General features: G+C 42.5%; 1 protein-coding gene across 2 annotated transcripts in view; it reads left to right on the top strand.

The window, feature by feature from the left end:
- Positions 1 to 18,456, top strand: part of CHRDL1 (chordin like 1) — a 38,502-nt gene extending 20,046 nt beyond the window's left edge. The window contains exons 5-12 of one of the 2 annotated variants that reach the window (XM_065846877.2): positions 3,329 to 3,471; positions 4,426 to 4,519; positions 6,964 to 7,031; positions 8,344 to 8,518; positions 11,336 to 11,530; positions 13,166 to 13,333; positions 14,339 to 14,428; positions 15,670 to 18,456. In XM_065846877.2, the coding sequence (XP_065702949.1) occupies positions 3,329 to 3,471; positions 4,426 to 4,519; positions 6,964 to 7,031; positions 8,344 to 8,518; positions 11,336 to 11,530; positions 13,166 to 13,333; positions 14,339 to 14,428; positions 15,670 to 15,800 (1,064 nt within the window). In that variant the 3' untranslated portion in view covers positions 15,801 to 18,456. Of the gene's footprint in view, positions 1 to 3,325; positions 3,472 to 4,425; positions 4,520 to 6,963; positions 7,032 to 8,343; positions 8,519 to 11,335; positions 11,531 to 13,165; positions 13,334 to 14,338; positions 14,429 to 15,669 lie in introns of both variants that reach the window. The other variant, XM_065846876.2, reaches the window with a different exon arrangement.
- The last annotated feature ends 1,229 nt before the right edge of the window (positions 18,457 to 19,685 follow it).

Here is a 19,685-nt window from a genome sequence, read left to right as displayed (position 1 = left end):
CTTCTATAGTGACATCTGAGCCTTTAGAGAATTAACGCCAACCACAGAAACAAAGATACTTCCTTTCCAGTTGATGCTATATCTTTACCCTGCGTGTTTTATATTGCTTCCACTGAATGCCAGAAAGAAAAGCTCAGATGGAACCCAGTTAATTAAAAGGATTCACACAGATGGTTTGCCTGGTACTTTACAGAGGCAGCTAATTAAAGCAATGTTAGTCAGCACCATTAAAATGCCTGATAAAGCTTTGTGAACAATCTTGATTAAGAAGCAAGGTTTACAAATAGAGCTTTGAGCAATGCAGTATATTTGCAGTTAATTAATCTAATTCTGACATATCTGAACTAAGGCACAGAATAACGCATGCTGATACCAGTATTAAAGCCAAGATTTTTCAAAGCTCAAAGCTGGCACTTATTAAAACAACCCACAATGACTCTAATTTCATATTCTGCAGGAGAACACGATATCATGAGGGAGTCTGAACTCCTCTAATTAGCCATGATTTAAAGAGCACTAGAAAAGAACCCAAGGCGAGTCCTAGCAGTAGAAGTCAGTCACACACTCGCAAAGATAGAGAAACGGCACCAGACTGTAGTTCTATTTAGATGTGCAATATAAACAAACCTTCCTCGCAGTTTTAGACAGATGCTGTGTTTGGAGAGGATCAGTGGCACTCTCCAGTATGCTGTCTCCAATATATGTCCATATATATTTATATAGATATTTTTTGCAATAACAGTAATGTGATCTTGATCTGAAAAATTCTTCTCAACCTTATTTTGTGCAACCAAATAGCCCCATTCATCTAATGTGCTAAAAGACATGCACAGGTATCTGCAGCACAGGACTTAAACCATGGTCTTATGTTATTAAAATTGACTTTTCTTATAATTGTTTCAACAAATAAGACTTCAAAATAGCAATAGAATTTCATCCCATATTCCAAAGATAGGCAGATGTATATGCATTTTGGCCTGCATGTTATGATTTAGCTGTTATAGACCTAACTTCTGTGATCAACTTAAAAGAGATATAGATGAAAACAATTACCTACTGCAACTGTTCACCGTTGTTTTCCAAGCAATAAAAAATTCACTATCTTTCTTCCCTTATTTAGAAAAGTTTAAAGGCATTTGGTGATTTCATAGTGATCTGAACAATGTGAACATATATACCAAGGGAAATCTGCGGTAAAATTGATGCTCTTTATCCAATTCTCTGAAGAGTCACAATGAGTCAGACCACAATCCCTGGGCACAGCCACGTCCTGCAGAGGCTGCGTGAACATTTCGCCTTTCATTTTCATTTCTTTCCAGTTCTGCTGCAAGGGGATAACTCAGGGGTTTGTAGTCACTCTTTCTGCTTTCTACGAGAACACTCCCAGAAAGCACAAGAAACTACGGTGACCTAAGCTTCAGGAGGTAGCACAATCCCGAGAAGTGCCGCTTGATTTGTGCCTTCCAGTATTTGTGCCTAATGGGACAGCAGCTGAATTTGTCACTTGAATTTTTTGCTGCTGACTTTCAACGGCCGTGTCTCGAGGAGAGCACGCGTCTTGCCATTCCCACGTGTATCGCCAGCAAACCATACAGAAAGTGCCAAAAGCCCCGCATTTCTGTGCCAAGCGCAGGTGGTGTCAAAGCTCTGAACTATTAAGATTTTGGAAAGGTATAATTAGATACCCTTGATTGCACTGAAATAATGATGTATTTGGTGCTTCAAAGGAAGAGGTGCAAATACCACATCTGTCTCTTGAAGAGAAATGAAATGCTAGGCAGGGAACCCAAAATGGATCATTTCTGCCATTCCCCTGCAGAAGGTTCTTTGCTGACCCACTAGAGTCTGCAATACTGTGGTACATGTGTTCCATAGCCAGATTTGATGTTTACCATTCACAATGTTATTAAATTTTATGGACCAATACAGCTAAATATGTGCTTTTACGGAACACTGTGAATGTCAGTGTTTAATGCCAGGGCATACCAGCAGAAAACTCTTCTTTCACTTGAGCTCTCAGCCGAAAAATGTGTATTCTGTAATGGCACAAAAATCTCCGCAGGTTTATCTGATAGATAATGAAAGGGGCTACAGCAAGAACTGAATTTTCAGGTCAGGTTTCTTTTACGTGAAAACCCAAACTCACTGAATGAAATTTCAGCTGCATTCCTAGAAATTTGCAGTGACTCAGGCACCAGAGAACAAACACCCCACTGTTACTTCCATAGAGCTCTTGTTCAAAATGCCTCTTCCCGTTCATGTGAATGTAAATGTATAGTGCCAGATTCACTGCCCAATAGGTATCAAGTGACTTACATTTCATAGGTAAAGTCTAAGCCCTTTGAAGAGTATGTCAGCTACTAATAGTTAAAAAATCTAGGGGATGTTTTAAGGTAAGATATGGGTAGCTTTATCTTAGAAGAAAATTTAACCCATGTGGTGCAGAACTCCATATGATCTTGAATTGAAACAGGAGGTTTCGGGGCTGAATTGACACTGAATCCTGTGCTTTTGTCATATGCACCGAGTCCTGCAAACAAAATGCACTCGTTTGCATGTCTGACATTAAAATGCATGTAAGAGAAAAATCAGCTTTTGGGCGGCTTTTGAAGTCTGCCTTTGACAAGTTTTGCCCATTTTGAGAACAACAGCAGCAATGAATTGTGAAAGCCGCTAGGAACAAACCACTTAGAGAGTATATTGTGCTCTCTTGACACATTTCCGTCATCAGTATCACTGCTCCTCTCCCAGAGGGTTTGTGCCTGTGGATGGCACGGAAGTAGTGTCGGGCATGCCCTATGGCACAACCTGCTGCCCTCCAACTGTGTCTTCTACGGGCAACAATACTACACATCATTAATAAAATTATACCAGTACTAACAAGGGGAAAACCACACTAGAACAGTGTTATTGACAGTGGGATTCTGTGTGTATACAGGACCTAATGCCTTCTATATTAAAGCATGAAAAAAACAAGTAAATATAACGTGGGCACATAACTGCACCTACCTATCCCAATACCAAGTGCTACAGCAAACAGAGCAAGAGAAAATGCAGCAGCATGAGACGTGGCCATCAATGTTGGCATCTCAGTTGATCATCAGCATCCTAAGATTAACTGGGACAGTCAGCTCAAAGTGTGAATTATTAAAGTTCAGCAAAAGAGCAGCATGAGAATATCACTTATACTTTGTGGCATGACAAAACTTATCTTTATATAATAAAGAGAAATGAGGGAGAAGGGAAACTTTTCCTCCCCTGTATTTGTGATACTGCAAGTTGTCAAGAACATTTGCATGAAGTGTTCCTTTCCCATTGCTTCTAGAAGACTCCCTTTTCTCAGTAAGCAGCAAAATCACCGGGAAATCCTGTGAATACAACGGCACCACCTACCATCATGGCGAAATGTTTGTGGCAGAGGGGCTTTTCCAAAACAGGCAAGCGAACCAGTGCGCCCAGTGCAGCTGCTCAGTGAGTACCAGGATTTCACAGAGCCTTGCTCTGTCTGTGCTTTATTTCTCCTTTCTAGAAGACATGACACTGAAATATAAGCAATGCATAGCAAAGGCTGGGGATTGAGAATTAATGCTGAAGCTCTTGAGAGTGCTCAGAGCCAGTCTGCAGCAGCTGGTAAATGCCAGGCTGCCTCTTACTCAAACACAGGGGACAAAGCTTACCCTGTCAGGCATCTGCTCTAAGTGAGCTCACAGCACAGAGGCAGCAGGTAAATATTGCTCCTTGGCATATATAGAGTATTTCAGTTCAACCTGACTGGAAAATATAGCGCTAAGCCACTGACTGAAACTGAATTCATTTGGGCTGAGCTGATAAGTTAAGAGCCCCCCAGACTGGGAGAGGACACCTCTGTAAACTGGCACTGGGCCACGGAGCCATTCCTGAGATGTCACCAATTCAAATCCAGTTTATATTGAGTCACCCAGCGACCCCTCAGAGCCAGTGTCTGAGCTGAAACATCCCTCTCAGTCCAGACCGCTCTTCAGTATCGAGTATTGGCAACTCTGGACCTCTGATCACATCATCTACAATAACTACAAATTTAACAGCCCAGGTACTGAAAAGACGTTATGACTTTTAGTTACTGCTAAGCTCTTCCTCCAGTTCAATGGTGAGACACAACAGGGGGAGAGCAGAGGCGAGAATTTACACTGGGTGATTTTATTACCAACTATGTCAGGTACATTTTCAGCCTACAATAATTACAGTTCTTCTCCCCACACACTCACTTCTTTCCCCCTTGTTTTTTTGAAAGAAGGGGACCTTCCTCTGGTCTATATTCTGCTTTTGTATGCTGGAGTGGCATTTATGTACACACACACTACACTGAAGCATGTTCATAGAAAATGCATATATAATACCAGACGAATTGATGACTCCTTCTAAATTCTCCTTGTGTTTTACTGGCAGGAAGGAAACGTGTACTGTGGGTTGAAGACTTGTCCCAAATTAACCTGCTCTTTCCCAGTTTCTGTTCCGGAGTCCTGCTGTCCGGTTTGCAGAGGTAAGCTCAAGCCCAGCCACAGAAGGTCGGGCTCTGAATTTACTCCTTCCCCTGTCAGCCCTGGCTGTGCCACCAGCAGCGTCACTCAGGACGCGACCTGCAAGTGTCCCCTGTACTTACAGTCCAGTGCACGGTGGGAAATGAAACCTCAAATTCCAACAGGGGGATGGTGCTGCCTTTGTTTTCCTAAATCAAAAGAAGGAGAGAATGCACTGATAATAAACTTGCATTCTCATAATGAGGGAAATCAAGGCTTCAAATGATGTATTGAAATAGCTGCCATTGCTCTGGGTAGAAAAACTTAGCAATAAAAGACAAGCTTCTATCTGACAGGTTACCAGACCTGCTCAGGTTCTGCAAGACACAAGAGTTTCAATTCAGAGGGTAAGGCAAATTACTCCAGTTTGAATTGGGTGTCAATCTATACTCAAGTGACTTCAGTATTTTACCAGCAATTGCATTTTAGATCTTGTACACATAGGGAATTTGATTCTAGGGGCCTTCACAGCCTTTCTGAATGTCTGAACCTAAGTGTCTGTCTAAAAGCCTGTCTGAATGTCTGAGAATTTCTAACTATTTCATTTCACTATTGGTATTGTGGCATTTGAATCACCACTTCTAGGGTATATAAGCACCTGTGGCCAGTTCTCAAAGATGCAGATAAGCACCTAAAGGTACCTATGCTTTTCAAAAGTGCCACTCTATTGATATCAGTGATGCCACGCTGCCTTGAAAAACTCTCCTGCTTGCACCTTTGTGCACTTACACCCTTTGGAGATTCTGCTTGTTTGAACTCAGTACTATTGCACAGTAAAAATAAGGAGTGTTATATTGTCAGTTGAATAGTTTTGCCCATAGTGCTGGAGTTGTGAAGCGCCAACTACCACAGTCGCCCAGTCCGTGTCCTACTGAGTACATAGGCTGGAGTAAAAGCTTGGACCAGCGTAGGGACCGAGCCAGAAAGAGGGTCCTTTGGGTGCAGCGGTGCTCAATAATGCAGCACGATGCAGGGACAGTACCGCACACTGAGAAAGAACGAGTTCCCGGCTGGAAGCTGTGCGGTCATGTCGGTGTGGAGCTCTCTAAGCTACTGAACTGGCGGAGATGCAGCCGTAAATGAACGTTAGCGGGACACCGTGCAGGACCTGGGCTCGTGTCTCAGCAGGGCAACGCTGTGTGCTGCATAAATCCATCAGCTCCGGCAGAGCAAGGGTGAGGATCTCTGTGCACGGCGGTTGTTCTGCCATGTTGTTCCACAGGATCTTTACAGATCATTTTGCCAGGCAAACTGTTGATAAAGCTTTCTGATCTCAAGCAGGCAAGGTGATAGCTTCCTATGGTGACATTTAGTGATACTCTGTTGTAATATATGGACAGTTAATTAAAGTAAATCCTTGCTAATCATATGATTCCTGGTATCTGTTCCCTGATAGTTACTTGATCTGTATTTGAAACCAACCTCTTCCAGTTACAAAAATTAAACTGACTTTCAAACTATGAAGTGAGAGACATAGTTATGCTGTAAATTAGCCCCATGCTGGAGAATCAGTCACTTCAGCCAGAGAGAATAATGAGAAACAAGTTCATTAGAATTTCTATAGGAGAGGTGAGATTAAATTGGATTGTGCAGTAGAGATGACCCCGTGTCTCCACTGATGCAGGTTTTTTAAAACGTGTTCCACCATCTATTACTCTTATTTTAAAATGTTAAAATGATTGATAGTTTATCTCGTAATCAACTTTGTCCTTCTCAATATATGTGCTCATGGAGTTTGCAGTCCTGGGGGTGTGGGACAAGTGAAGACTAAAGTCAGGACCCTGAAGTTTAGGAAAGCCAACTTCCAGCTCTTCAAGGAGTATGACACTTAAATAAGAGGGAAGTAAACAACCATATAGATATGGAGACAGGGATTTTGCAGGACAGAATATGGCTTACTTTTTCTTGATATATATCATATGATATATAATGGCTACATTTCAGAGCTGACTACAAAATGTAATTCAGGATTCAGTTCTGAGTCAGGTTACATTTCAGCTGAGCATCATTAACTGTGCTGGTGGGTTCTCTCAGCCCGCAGGGGAAGGAATGTCCAACAACTGAGCCTCTGTCTGTGAGCTAAACTGAGTCATGTCCCCTGCCCTTCGCCTGAGATCACACAGCAAATGCTTGCTGGAAATCACCTTGCCCATAGCATCTTGTTAAGCTGCATAAATCTGAGAGTAAATCTTCATCCTGAGTTTGCATAATGTTTGGGAAGGGATCTTCCTTCTGGTCTCTACAGAATCTAGTACAGCCAAGTCACGCTACAGACTGACACCTCTACACACGGATGCAACCTCCACCCTGATTTAGTGGTAAAGCTGAATTAGGCTTTTCCCCTGAGTGTCTCCCAGGGTGTTGTGCAATTACTCCCCTAACTGATACCGCTCTGCTTCCCATACAGGAGATGGAGAATTATCATGGGAACATTCCGACGGAGATATCTTCCGGCAGCCAGCCAACAGGGAAGCTGTAAGTGTCACCTACAATTTAAAGATGCATTTTCCTGCTGCGCTGTGCATGCCGGTACATTGGGGAAAAGAGAAAAGGATGAGAACGGGTCTGAATATCTACTGCTTCATCCTGGGCTCTGTGAATCTAGCCCAAAATAGGTTTCTTTCACTTCTGCAAACCCCCTAATAAACTCAACCTGAGTTCACGAATAACTCTGAATTATAAACTCCCACGAGCTCCCGCAGGCTCTGGATTTGGTCTTTGTCGTATATGGTCTATAAGAATAAAATTCGACAGTGTTTTGTTTGCTGTGCAAACATCACTTTTAAATCATAATTGCAAACTGTTGTTTCCCAGTTGATATATACACATGTATATGTTTACTTTTGGAGGCTTCACTGTCTCTGGGCCTGAGAGTGTCCATTAACAACTTACTCATCAAGAGATTATTTTTATAACAGCATTTGGAGAGAATATGAAGAGCTTTTAAGCATTAGGTGCACTACCTAAATACATGAAGCAACAGCTCTTTGGATTAGTGAGAATAATGATGCCTTATAAAATAAGTGCTATACTATACACTATGCCTTTATGCCCGTGGATCTTTTTGGAAAATAATTCTTGGAAAACAACCAGTGTTTTTGCTCTAAAAACATGCTGCACACCACCACAACTACTGCTTTCCTTTGCAAATAAAATGAGGCTTCCCAGTTTGTAAGACAGATTGTAGAAAGGTTTTGTTCAGCGTGAGCAAGGTTGGCTGACCCTGGCGGTGCATGGTGCAGACGAAGCTAGATGGTCATTCTGGACGCGCTCTGCCACTGCAGCCCCCATACAAAGCAATTTTGATGAGGAAAACTAGACAGGCTTACAATTCCTCTCATCTAATCTTAAACTAGAGTAGATATCTGTCTCTGAACACCATTTTTAATACAAGGAGCACAACAGGCACTTCTGGGTTGTGATTCATCTCCATATGATACAGAGATCCACAGCAGGTCAAGTTCTGCAATTGCCTCTGTGTCCATTGACTTGATTAGGGACTTTGAATGACCACCTACACACACCACAGGTATAGACACCTAAACTGACATATACAGCCTGGTGAGATGAGTTACAACTGCATATGTGTAGATGACTTCATTACCATGTTAACTATTACATCTGCAAAGCCTGAATGGCCTTTCTTTAGAATGGTGCCATTCATTACATGTAATGATGGCTGATGACAGTGGCAACTCTCGTTGCCTGTGTTAAGCTTCAGGTACAGCATTTTTCCCACGGTCACTGGAATGAGACATTGACTTCCCTGCTCTGTTTCTGTGTCCAGAGACACTCGTACCATCGCTCGCACTACGACCTGTCGCCCGGCTCCACGAGGCAGGTTGTCAACATTCCGCGATTTCCCAGTGCCAGGAGTAACCGCGGAGTCCTGCCCGATCCCCAGCAAGCCTCGGGAACAATAGTGCAAATCGTCATCAACAACAAGCACAAGCATGGACGAGGTAAAGACGAGTACTTCTTATAGTATTACTCTGGGTCAGGAATCAATCACATATCGCTCAAAAAGACTTCTTAAAATATATAGCAGAATCTTGGGAATTCCCATTGGTATCCAGAGACCCAGTGCGAATCAGATTCGCTAACCAGTTCACACAGTGACTTGTCCAGTAGGAAATGACTTGTGGTCATTTTCTTTACACTCACTCTTACTTTGGAGCTTTACTAGCTGTAAACAGCCCATGTTTAAATTGCCGCACAATTCTCAGACCATAAAGCTTTTTCATAGTATCAAGAGGCAAACCTTATCCAAACGTGACTAAGCCATATTCCAGCTGCATTAGAGGGAGGGCAAAAATAGAGGGAAAATATCACTTCTCCAGTTCGTGGGACAGCAGGGTTTGTACAATAGAAAGGGTGGGATGCTCGGTTCCCACGGTGAGTGTATCACAGTGAGCTAAGGTCTGCAGGAACAGCCCTAAGAGCCATAAAAGAAATAGCTGTAAAAATGCATGTTCAGAAGAGCGTCTACCCACAAATATCAGTCAGCGTGCACTTAGAAACTGCCCACAAAGAGTTAAAAGCCCTTGTATTAAGGCCAACTAATCTTTTAAGGTATTAACTAACAGAAGGAATGTTGGCCATAGGATCTTTATTATCCACCTGAACAAGCATGAAAAAACATTCAGATCATGCCAGTGTTTTATGCTGAATCTATGAGCAGGAATTTCCATGCAGTGCAATATCTTTGACATGTAATTCACACATGAAGACATCACCAAAGCAATTTCTAACTGATTTGTTTCGGCAAACAGAGAGAGAATAGGGACGAATAGCATAGTTCTGGATGCAGTGCAGAGTACGTGCCACAACTTCAGACACTCGCAGCCTGGGGAGCGTCTGAGATCCCCATGATGGAAATGGGAATGCTGACCATGGATTTTCTTTTGTTCTCGCGCAGTTAACAAGTGTTCTATTAATTAATGCTTATGCCCCTTGAGACGCAGTTCAACAAGTTAAAAAATCAACACACAACAGTTCTGACATGCAAATACTGTGCACTTCGGTGGATACAGATTTACCATTCTCAACATGAAGAGCACTAAAAACAGGGCACTGGGGAACTAGAAGTTAATTGCTGTATTTTGGCTTCTACTGGAGGCTTCATCTGCTACGTCAGAGTAATTATTTAACTGTTCTGTGCTAAACAAACCCTTAAAACAGAGAGAATATGTATCTACACGGTGTCATGTATTATCCCCTCCCCTGCCAGGGAGAAGTAATGAAATATTTATATCCATAAAGGATCTGGAGAACTCTAGCAGGGAAAAACATATCCATATAAGCATAAATATAACTAATAATATAGTATTTAAGTGTGCAGGAAGCCTGCTGAGCAGCCAAGTACTTACCAGTTTTCTCATTTGTAGTTTTTTTCTCCCATGTTCTTAGGATACAGATAACACTTTGCTTTTATTTGAGAAGGAAAAACTAACCATGTTTCCTACCTCTAAAATAAAAACATGTCTTAAGAAAGAGTTAAAAAGTAGCAAATTATAAACCAAATGATAGCAAAACCCCCTGAAAGACAATACTTTGCAAAGAACGCTCCCCATAAATCTCAGTAACTCAGTAAAGTATAACCAGTTGGTCACATCTGTTACCAGTTAGATGTAAATTTCAGATTACAGATAAAAATTAAATTGCTTTTGAAAGTTACAGGCAAAATAGGAACATATTTTACAAATAAAGGCATTAATAAAAATGATGGCATATTAGAAGAATTAGAAATATTTACAACATATCCCAGCTTCACTTTAGCTGCTTTCAGAAATCAGGCGGTGCCCTTTCTTTCACCTTGTTAGGATTAGTTTGCATTTTTCTTTGTGTTTATAAAATATTTTAAAAGAAAGATGTAAGGTTTATAGGACAAATGCAAACATGGTGTAAAGCGATATAATTCCCATTAACTGCCGGGTGACCCAAACTGGCTCCCACCAGGCATGGATTTTTCCACTCTCCTTGTGTCAGTTCTATTTCTCTGTCTCCCAGGGGCACTGACAAATAAATATTCTGAGGTGCTTCGATGCTATTGGAATGAAATTTCAGTCCCTTTCACATTACTGTTTTCTTGTGATTCCAAAAGCCAAACCTCTCTCTATACCTTTAGACATAGGTATTCCCACAAAGGACATTAAACGTTAATTTTGCAACATGCCCTTGCTTTGTTCTGTGTGTTGTGTAGCAGGAGGTCTCACGCAAAAGCAATTCTTATAGCAGGTGGCCCCAGTCCCTCCGGCCGATAGCGTCGCTCTCCCCGCAAAAGCCGCATTCAGCTAATGGTAGGAAGGTTGTGCAGATGTCGCAGTAGCAAATGTCATGATCCTGTCATCTGCAGATTCAATTCTAGAAGCCAGAGCCAATGTAAACAGGCTGTGTCCTGGGTGTGGAGTGAGATCAGGAGGGGAAGGAGTGAGTTTTATAAGGTGGTTAATGATGCAGAACTGAAATGTGTGCATTGGGGAGGAGCTATTATAGTCAGCAACCTCCAGTGTTCTCCTCAAAATAGTGTGAGCAAAGTTGGAGTCAAGGCGGCAAAACTACTCAGGAAAGGGTGTCCACAGGCTCAGACTCATTTTAAGCAGCAAAACTCCAAGTTAAAGTTCACAAGCAGAGAAATGGGCCAGAGACACTAACAGATTATGTATAGAGACCCTGCTTTAAACAAAAGTGCCTGAATCAAATGGATATTCATAGAGAGGTAGCCAGTGAACATACCTTTTCCAGTTGTACTTTTTCGTACTTTTTCTCTTCTTCCATAGTTTGTGTTTCGAACGGCAAAACATACTCACACGGCGAATCTTGGCATCCTAATCTGCGGGCCTTTGGAATCGTAGAGTGTGTGTTGTGCACCTGCAACATCACCAAACAAGAATGTAAGAAAATTCACTGTCCAGAACAATATCCCTGCAAATACCCTCAGAAAGTAGAAGGAAAATGCTGTAAAGTCTGTCCAGGTAAAACAAAGTTGATCACAGACACCTTTTCTTTGTGCATGTTAAGGGGCTCGGCTCAAGCCTTCTGGTCAGCAGAAGATGTGATGAGAGCAGCAGTAGCTGTGCCCGCAGTTCTGGGGGTGCAGAGACCTCTGGGTGGGACAGGCAGAGCTGCCCATCACTCAGTGCCTGTCTCTACCTTTCCACGACTGATGGACACTCATTTCCAAAGAGAATATTACAGAAACCTACCCAGAAAGTACATTACTGTCAAAAAACTCTCCCACCCTTTCCCCACCACAGTGCCCTCAGGAGCTTCAAATCATGTTCTAGCTTGTGAAAATTTGCATGGAGATAATAATTTCTGCTTTTTAAAATGCACCAGAAGGATTCAAAACCCCTGATTATAGATTGGTGTCAGTTATGTAACTTAATCCTTAAAATAAATACTAACTTTTCACAAATTTAGCATCGTTTCTGTGCTGCACTAATGATTGAACTTATGTAGACATTACTTACTAAAAGCAATGCCTACAACTAGTGACAAACCTGCTCACATGAATCTGCCGACAGTCTGCCAAACGCCCAGCCATGTTGTGTATGATATAAAGGGCAAAGGAGTGTCCAGTTCCCTTCTGTGCCTTTAAACTTCTTTTCTAATCTGCATGGCCCATTTCTACGCTTGTTCAGTGACGCTTTGGGCAGAAGTGCTCTGAGGAAATGAGTTGTTTAATAATGTACAGAAATCATTTGTAGAATGCACACCTCCCATTTTCTCTGGCTGGCCGTGCTTGCTGGGAGCAACCGCGGTGGCCGTGGGCAGGCGGGGGTGTTTATCGAGATCCTTTCGGACACTTACGAATCCACAGCTTTTATTTGGCTCATTTTTGATGAGAACAGCCAGCAAAACAGACTTCAATAGAAAATTTAATAACAAAAAGAAAGTTACTGTCTTTTTCTTTGAGATTCTGTGTGCTGATTTTTAAGAAAGCCGAACCTCTTCCTGCAGCCTGTCCTGTACGTGTGGAGATGTATTAATTATTAGGGTTTTTTTTTCCACAAACAGTAGCCTGAGTTTCTGAGTTGCGTCATCTCCCTCACATTCTTGTCCATCTTCCAATTACCAACAGAATAATTACAATTTCTGCGTATCTGCTGGGTGACTTTACCAGATGCGGCCTGCTCAGGCCTGCACTGCCCAGCTGCCTGCTGCCCGCCAAAACGCAAACCTTGGAGGTTCTGCTGCCCTTTTCCTAGCAAAGCATGATTTCTGCTCTCTTCACCCCATCCAACCACCAATTTTCATGTAGTTATTTTACTGCTTCTGAGACTTTTGCCATTATTGCAAATCTGCTTGAAAATTGGACAGCAGGTTCAAAACTTGGGAGGAGTCTCACAGGCCACGTGGTTGTACACAGCTCATCTCCTTAAGAAACTGGATTATAAAAGCAAATACTGTCTTGCCACCACAGGCCATCAGAACCTAGCAGAACACATCACTATTAGATGGCTGGGGGTTAGCTGGAGATGGGTTTGAGTGGCCATGCAAGTGAAAATTCTACTTATAAACTAAACCTGCTTGGCTTTTGGTGCCAAGTAAGTTCTGGAGGACTTGATTACAGCTGCAGTATGTGTTTTGGGCTTTTTTTTAAACAGAAGAAGTGCCAAGTCAAACCTTTGACAACAAAGATTACTTCTGTGGGAAGGAGACATTTCCCGTCTATGAATCCGTTTTCACAGAGGAAGGGGAAACCATCAGAAAAATTGCTGTAGAGACTGAAAAACCACCTCAAGTAGAAATCCATGTGTGGACAATTAGAAAAGGTGAGTGGAGCAAGTTCTTTCTTTAAACAGTGTATATCATCTTCCATTAAAATCCCAGAACAATTTACAAACCCAAGCATCTTGAGACTGCTGTTCTGGCAATCCAGGATATCGCCACTTCCAACATACTCAGGTTTCACTGCACAAAAACCATTAGGAACACAAAAAAGCCCAAGTTCTGCAAATTCTCACCATTGACTGTGAGCAAACGCGCAGTGACAGACGGCTGTGAGCAAAAACCTGGGTGATTTATTGCAGAGAAATGGGTAGTCGGGTTTGAACCAAGTGCGTGGAGGTTCTTATTTAGGAGGGACCAAAATGCTTTCCATTGAAATCAGTCTGCCCTGTCTACCTTAGTGATGCTGCACCCATGATGGTCTGGAATACAGGCAAAATTGTGGTAAGGATGGAAACAATATCTTTCACTAGACCAACCGGTAAAGGTAGAAAAAAAATAGAAAAGCATTCCGAAGCTCAAGCATTTCTGGAAATCCTTAACTTTTAGTGTAATAACAATTATTGACAGCCTCCTAAAAATCCTGTCTGCGTGACCTACTTGAAGCAATTAGCAAGTGATCCCCATAGGAAACCCACATATAACGCATCCCTTCCCAGAGATGGCACATTTCTAGAAAGCACTTTAAAGCACAAAGCCAAGCCCAAAGTGGAGAACGTCGCTCAGGGTGGGATGGTTAATAATGATTGTGTGTGTGCAAGAAGCCACAAAGCCCTGTGATGATTTGACAGTGCTGCTGCCCGCTAGCTCATGACAGGCAAAATGGTACCTGACTGCAAAATTATAACGGTTTTACTCCAAGATGCTGGGATTTTGGCTTCTGTTGTAATCCTGCATTTACTCACGCCAAGGAAGGGTTCACACTATAGGTAAGGGATTCTGTCACAATGTGACTCGAGTGGACAGTAACGCTACACAGGGGCAGGACAGCAACCAGTTTAGAACAGGCACATTGCCACTAACACGCATTTCTCATTCCTTTGCTGAAGGGATTCTGCGTCACTTCTACGTTGAAAAAGTGTCCAAGAGAGAGTTTGAAGAACTTCCTTACTTCAAGCAGATAACAAGGACAACCCCTAGTAAGTAAAATTGTGACCTCTTCAGGTTTCTGTTCTCCATATAATCATAGCCTTGAAAAACATCCTCTCTTACTCAGCACAAGCAGCTCTACTAACTTTTCCATCAGCACATGGCTCCAACCTTTTCTAAGTTTAGATTGAAATAATCAAAACACAGCAATTTAAAATATAGATACATATAATAGCAGTTTATGTCCATGCTGTATTTCGATAAAACATAAGATCAGCTGTTTTCTGCCCATACTGCTGTAAGTCTGAAATATGACTGATGTCAGTACAGCAGCACAATTTGTATTTCTTTAAGTAACATGGTAAGATGCCCCAATTTTTTAGAAGGTCATTTAGAAGGGAAAAAATTCAGAGTTGATTCAAGGAGTTCTCCTATATACATATAAGTTTGAAAGAAACCTTTCCATGTTCTTAACAATATCTTCTGTATTAGCATCTGTCTTTTGAAGGGACCTGTAATCCTTTTGTCACTCTTGATTCAATTATTTTTTGTATTTCATCCAGCTTGGGACATGACACTTAATTTGATAGTTGAATTAAGGTACAGAAATCTTTAGTTCCCAGTTCCTTTGCATTACAAGTTGTCATTTTTCTCTGAGGTCTCTCAATAGGCAATGAAGTATTTTCCCCAGGAACAATATATTCTTGATTACACAGAATTGGTGAGAAGCAGACACCTTTTCATATGAAAAGTTTCCTGACTTTTTGCTGTCAACCTTCCATGAGCTTTTCATTGTTATCTGTAGTATGGTGTTCTGGTTACTAGGACAGCGGACATTTCTATTAATATTATCAAAAATATATAGAAATATTAATATCCATCAAACATTACACACAGGCCGAGTCCACAGTGCTTGAAGCACTTCACACGTGTTGCTTCCCAACTTTATAAATACTTTGGTTTACCATCAGTTAGATTTTCACATACTCTTGTCATAAAGCAGAGTATCCAATGTCATCAATGCTTGACAAAAGAGGGTCAACCCACAGTACTACTTCATTAAAGAAAGGAATAATATTCTGGTCCTTGTTTATGATTTTTAGCAAAGTTATTTTGCATGGAATATGTTACGTGATTGTAAGATACTCTGCATATTTTCCATGGGAGGATTGGATGTTCTCCCTTTGATCACTGTGAATCAGCTGCTCTGGAGAGAGCTTGTAAATGTCTTCAGAGTTCCCGGTGCCCTTTTCTAAGTCAGTATCTGTCTTCTTTGTGTTTTTGTTTTCAGGCCAGTGGAAAATATTTAGCGAGGGAGAAGCTCAGATCAGCCAAATGTGTGAAAGCAGAGTGTGCAGGACTGAGCTGGAGGATTTGGTGAAGGTTTTGTACCTTGAGAAGCCTGAAAAGGGTCACTGTTAAGGGAGACAGCACTGGAGGGAGAAACACAAGAAAACTTATGAAAACTTGGATCTGCAGCTGGACTGCAGGCTTATTTTGCTTAAGTCAACAGTTGCCCTAAAACCCAAAACTATAATGCAGTAATTATTCACATCATGCACAGCAAATTTGCTGCTTTATGTGTAGTGGTCTGTGTCAACCGTTCAAATATCTCCTTCAAGAGACCGGGAGGCTCTGTGCTCCTGGGGGGAAGGAGACAGAGAGACTGTACTTTCCCAGAGCTGCGGTTCTTTGCAAGTTAAAAGAGAAAGCAGAACATCTGTATTATTATTATTTGGCAAGTTATTCGAACTAATGAAAAGAAGGACACCTAATAAATGTGCAGGAGCTACAGAGAGCGTTATTTCCTGTGCTGAATTTACACCATTTCTGGTGTTGAAATGACTTGCGTTTTTGGTTTGGTTTGGGTTTTTTTTGGTGTTTTGTTTTTTGGGTTTTTTTTTAGTAGTGGAGGAGAAATACAAGTGATAAGAATACTTGTGTTGGAGACATTACAAACGGATTTAAACTAACAAACTCCTAAGCAGCCTGCCTTTGGGATGGTGTCTTGTAGCTGAGCAAACTGAGTCCATAAACTGAACAGCAGGTGTTAGTGGCAATCACTGTATTTTTGTAGCAATTTGAGCAAATGTTCGCTTTTAAGTGGTTTTCACTGTTTCCTCCACCCACTTCTCTAAAAAATGTGAAGTGTTAGCTCTATCATAGCCCTAATAACTTCATTCTTCTGGGCCCTATTAACACATGGTCTCGGCTGGCAAACTTCTTTCTAAAGTGACGGGGTAGAAAGTGGTACTTGCAAAACACCTAGAGGATTAAGCCTCCCAATTAATAACTCCTTAGGAGTTGCACCAGTGCTTAATTTATGTGTTCTGATCTGTTACAAACCTAATCTTCTGCATTTTTCTGAGGGTGGCCTCTCAATTCTCACGCCTCAAGGACAGCTCTGTCCCATGACAAACACCAAACAGCTCCAGCGGGCCTTTAGAATGTGGCGGCTCTGTTATCTTTGCGAAAAACAAGTCTGAGAGATTGTTAAATTTAGTATAGCATGGTTACAGGGTGTTTAAGAAAGGTGGCTCTCACCTGCTGAAAAAAGTGGAATTTTAAAAATGTTTTCAATGAAGAGTCACTGAAATAGTGCACGGCCGCACGGCTGCGGTGTTGAGTTGGAAGAAGCAGGTGACTCTGCCTTTGCTCTCATTTTCTACTCCCCAAGCAGACAGGAATAGTGCTGTTCAAACGCATGCAAACAAAGCTTTGTGGAAACGCTCAGAGCCAGGGGCCGTGAAATCAACAGGGAGAGCGAGGATTTTGATTTTGCCGGCAGCCTCGAGAGAGCGTGATGCTGCTCAGAGAGAGCCAGGGAGGAGAACAGACACAAAGCTGAAGAAAGGCTGAAGGAATTAGAAGAACACAGATAGGGTGATCTCAGGTCCTCAGCGATCTTGCCTGTATGTAACCACATCGTTGTCCCTAAGCCTGGACAGAGAGCAGATAATATTTAGGAATGCTTCCCTCCCCACCAAGCACTCGACACAGTCCACTGCGTAACAGGAAAACACGCTCAGAAGGGAGCTCCTCCATCAACCGCATGGATTTGGAAGAACAAAATATTTACACCTGGAATCGGTGAGAACCACGGGGTTCTCTTTCCAAGCCCCCATGGCCTGCAGGGATGTCCCCCCTGGTCCCTCCATGGCCACAGGGGAGTCTCTGCTGGGCCCTGCAGTGTCTCCTCCCCCCCTGCCCAGTGTCCCTGTCCCGGGGCTGTTTCTCACACTTTGTCCCTCACCCCTCACCGCCAGGCAGCGTTTTGCCCTTTCCCGACAGCACGGAGACGGTGCTGCGGTGCACGGTCTGAACCGCCACGGGGCCATTACAGGTCCTGTGTCACCGCACGTTAAAAGGAGAGCAAAGCAAGCTGCTGTCCCACCGCCCTTCCACGGGACCGCAGCCTCTGCCTCCATAAATCCCGTCCTGGTGTTTGGAAGGGTGCAGCGTGTCCTAACTGAGGTCTTAAGACCAGAGGTTGCTGCAGAGCAACTGTAGAAGCAGCAGTTTGGCATCAGCAACACCTTCTGCATGGAGCATCTACAGGGTTGAAATGTGCTGCAGACATGCAAAATTTTATTATAAATCTTCTAATAAGTCATAAATTAACCTTCTAGTTCTTTTGGTGAAGACATTGTAAGGAAGAGGTTGTGAGGAACTCCAGTGATCTGCGGTTCACTCCTCACCTCACAGGCGTTGTCTGTTTGTAGCAGTAGCTGGTGAAAAAAGACTAAGTGGAAAGCGTACAGCGTTCGTGATTTTTTTTTAAGAAGAAGAAGGCAACCTGCTTTCTGTATTTGTGACAGGACAGGTGGAATCCAGATCGTGTATTTATTTTATAATAAACACTTTTTCAGAAAGGCAAAAAAAAAATCATAAGCATCATTTAGTAAAATGCAGTGTTGCATTTTTCCAGTTTCTGATCATGTAAGACAACAAAATACACAGTGCCATGTTCTTCATTCTCTTCATGGGATGTACGTCTGTTACGGTACTTATTTATGTACTTGTTGTATCACTTTGACCTGGTTTTATAAATTAATAAACTCTGATGTTGATAATAAAACATGGTGTGTATGATGCTGTTTGATCAATATGTTTGGTTCCAGTTTGCTGGTGCTGCTGCCCCCTTGGAGGCCTCCTGGCCCAGCCGGGTGCTGTGCATGGGCTCAGGACCTGAGCTGTGGGAGAGTCAGGTTCAACATTTAGGCTGCTGGGCAGGGTGCAGAGTGAGGCTTCAGCACCCACCCGTGTCCTCAACACTTCACGTGGGCACTTGAGCCACAGGGACTTCAGTGTTGCACCCAAGATGCCAGTTTATGGAAAACCTAAGAGATATTCGTAGGTTCTGAGCAGTTCTGACTTGCCGTCACTTAGAACCAAGCCTGAGCAGTCCTGTACGGTGCACTCACCAGAGTCCCAGTGAACTCATCAGGGTTGTGTGGCCCTCCACAGTCAAGTTCACCTCAATTTATTACCTGTTGCAATATGTTTAATCCATAGGGATGGTAATGTTGCTCCCATTTAAGTCAGTTTTGGACCAGGGCAGTAAAAGCTCGCTGGAACTCAGCATCCACAGGGTCAACAGCCCTGATTGCTCCCCACGTCTGAAAGTGAGACACGTAACGCTGGCGGCAGGACAGCTGTGCTCCCACGCTCCAGTTCATTCTTTCGGGTCTTCTCTCGGGAACGTCTTCTGCAGAATTTTGCAAACCATCCTACACTAGCGCTCATCTGAGCTAAACTGAAAAGCTACAGAAATTATCACAACCTGGGTAATGCAAACAGACAAATTAGAAGGACCAGCAGGATGCTCAAACTACCAGCTTATTTAAATTGTTCAATCTCAAGAGCCACAACTGCTTTCAGGATTTACTAGTAGAGCAACAGTACTATGCCAGGGACACAGCACAGGACCTGCAATATACAGATTTTCTGCTCAAAAATATGTTTGACCTTTGGGAAATACCCAATTTAATTCGCTTTCACCTACCCAGCATGATTAATTTTGAAAACTAAAGCAGTGACATCCATATATGGAATCCAGCTAAAGAAGGAATCAAGCATTGACAACTGAGAGAACAGCACAGGGCATATTGCTTTCTGGGCAATACATATTCTGAAGTTCAAAATGATTGGGGAAATGTTGATGGAATCAATCTGTGCTAATGACTAAAAAGAGATGGTCTTAAGAAACATGAGAAAAAAGTGTAAAACGTTAACTCAGACATGGCTAGCAGTGTAACTAAGATGGAGAGATGATTGTTCAAAGTGGTTCCACAGTACATCCCTTTG

Source organism: Patagioenas fasciata, chromosome 11, assembly GCF_037038585.1.
Source record: "Patagioenas fasciata isolate bPatFas1 chromosome 11, bPatFas1.hap1, whole genome shotgun sequence".
In the NCBI taxonomy this organism is placed as follows: Eukaryota; Metazoa; Chordata; class Aves; order Columbiformes; family Columbidae; genus Patagioenas; species Patagioenas fasciata.
Note: the sequence above shows the minus strand (reverse complement) of the source record. Positions and strands in the feature narration are given on the sequence as shown.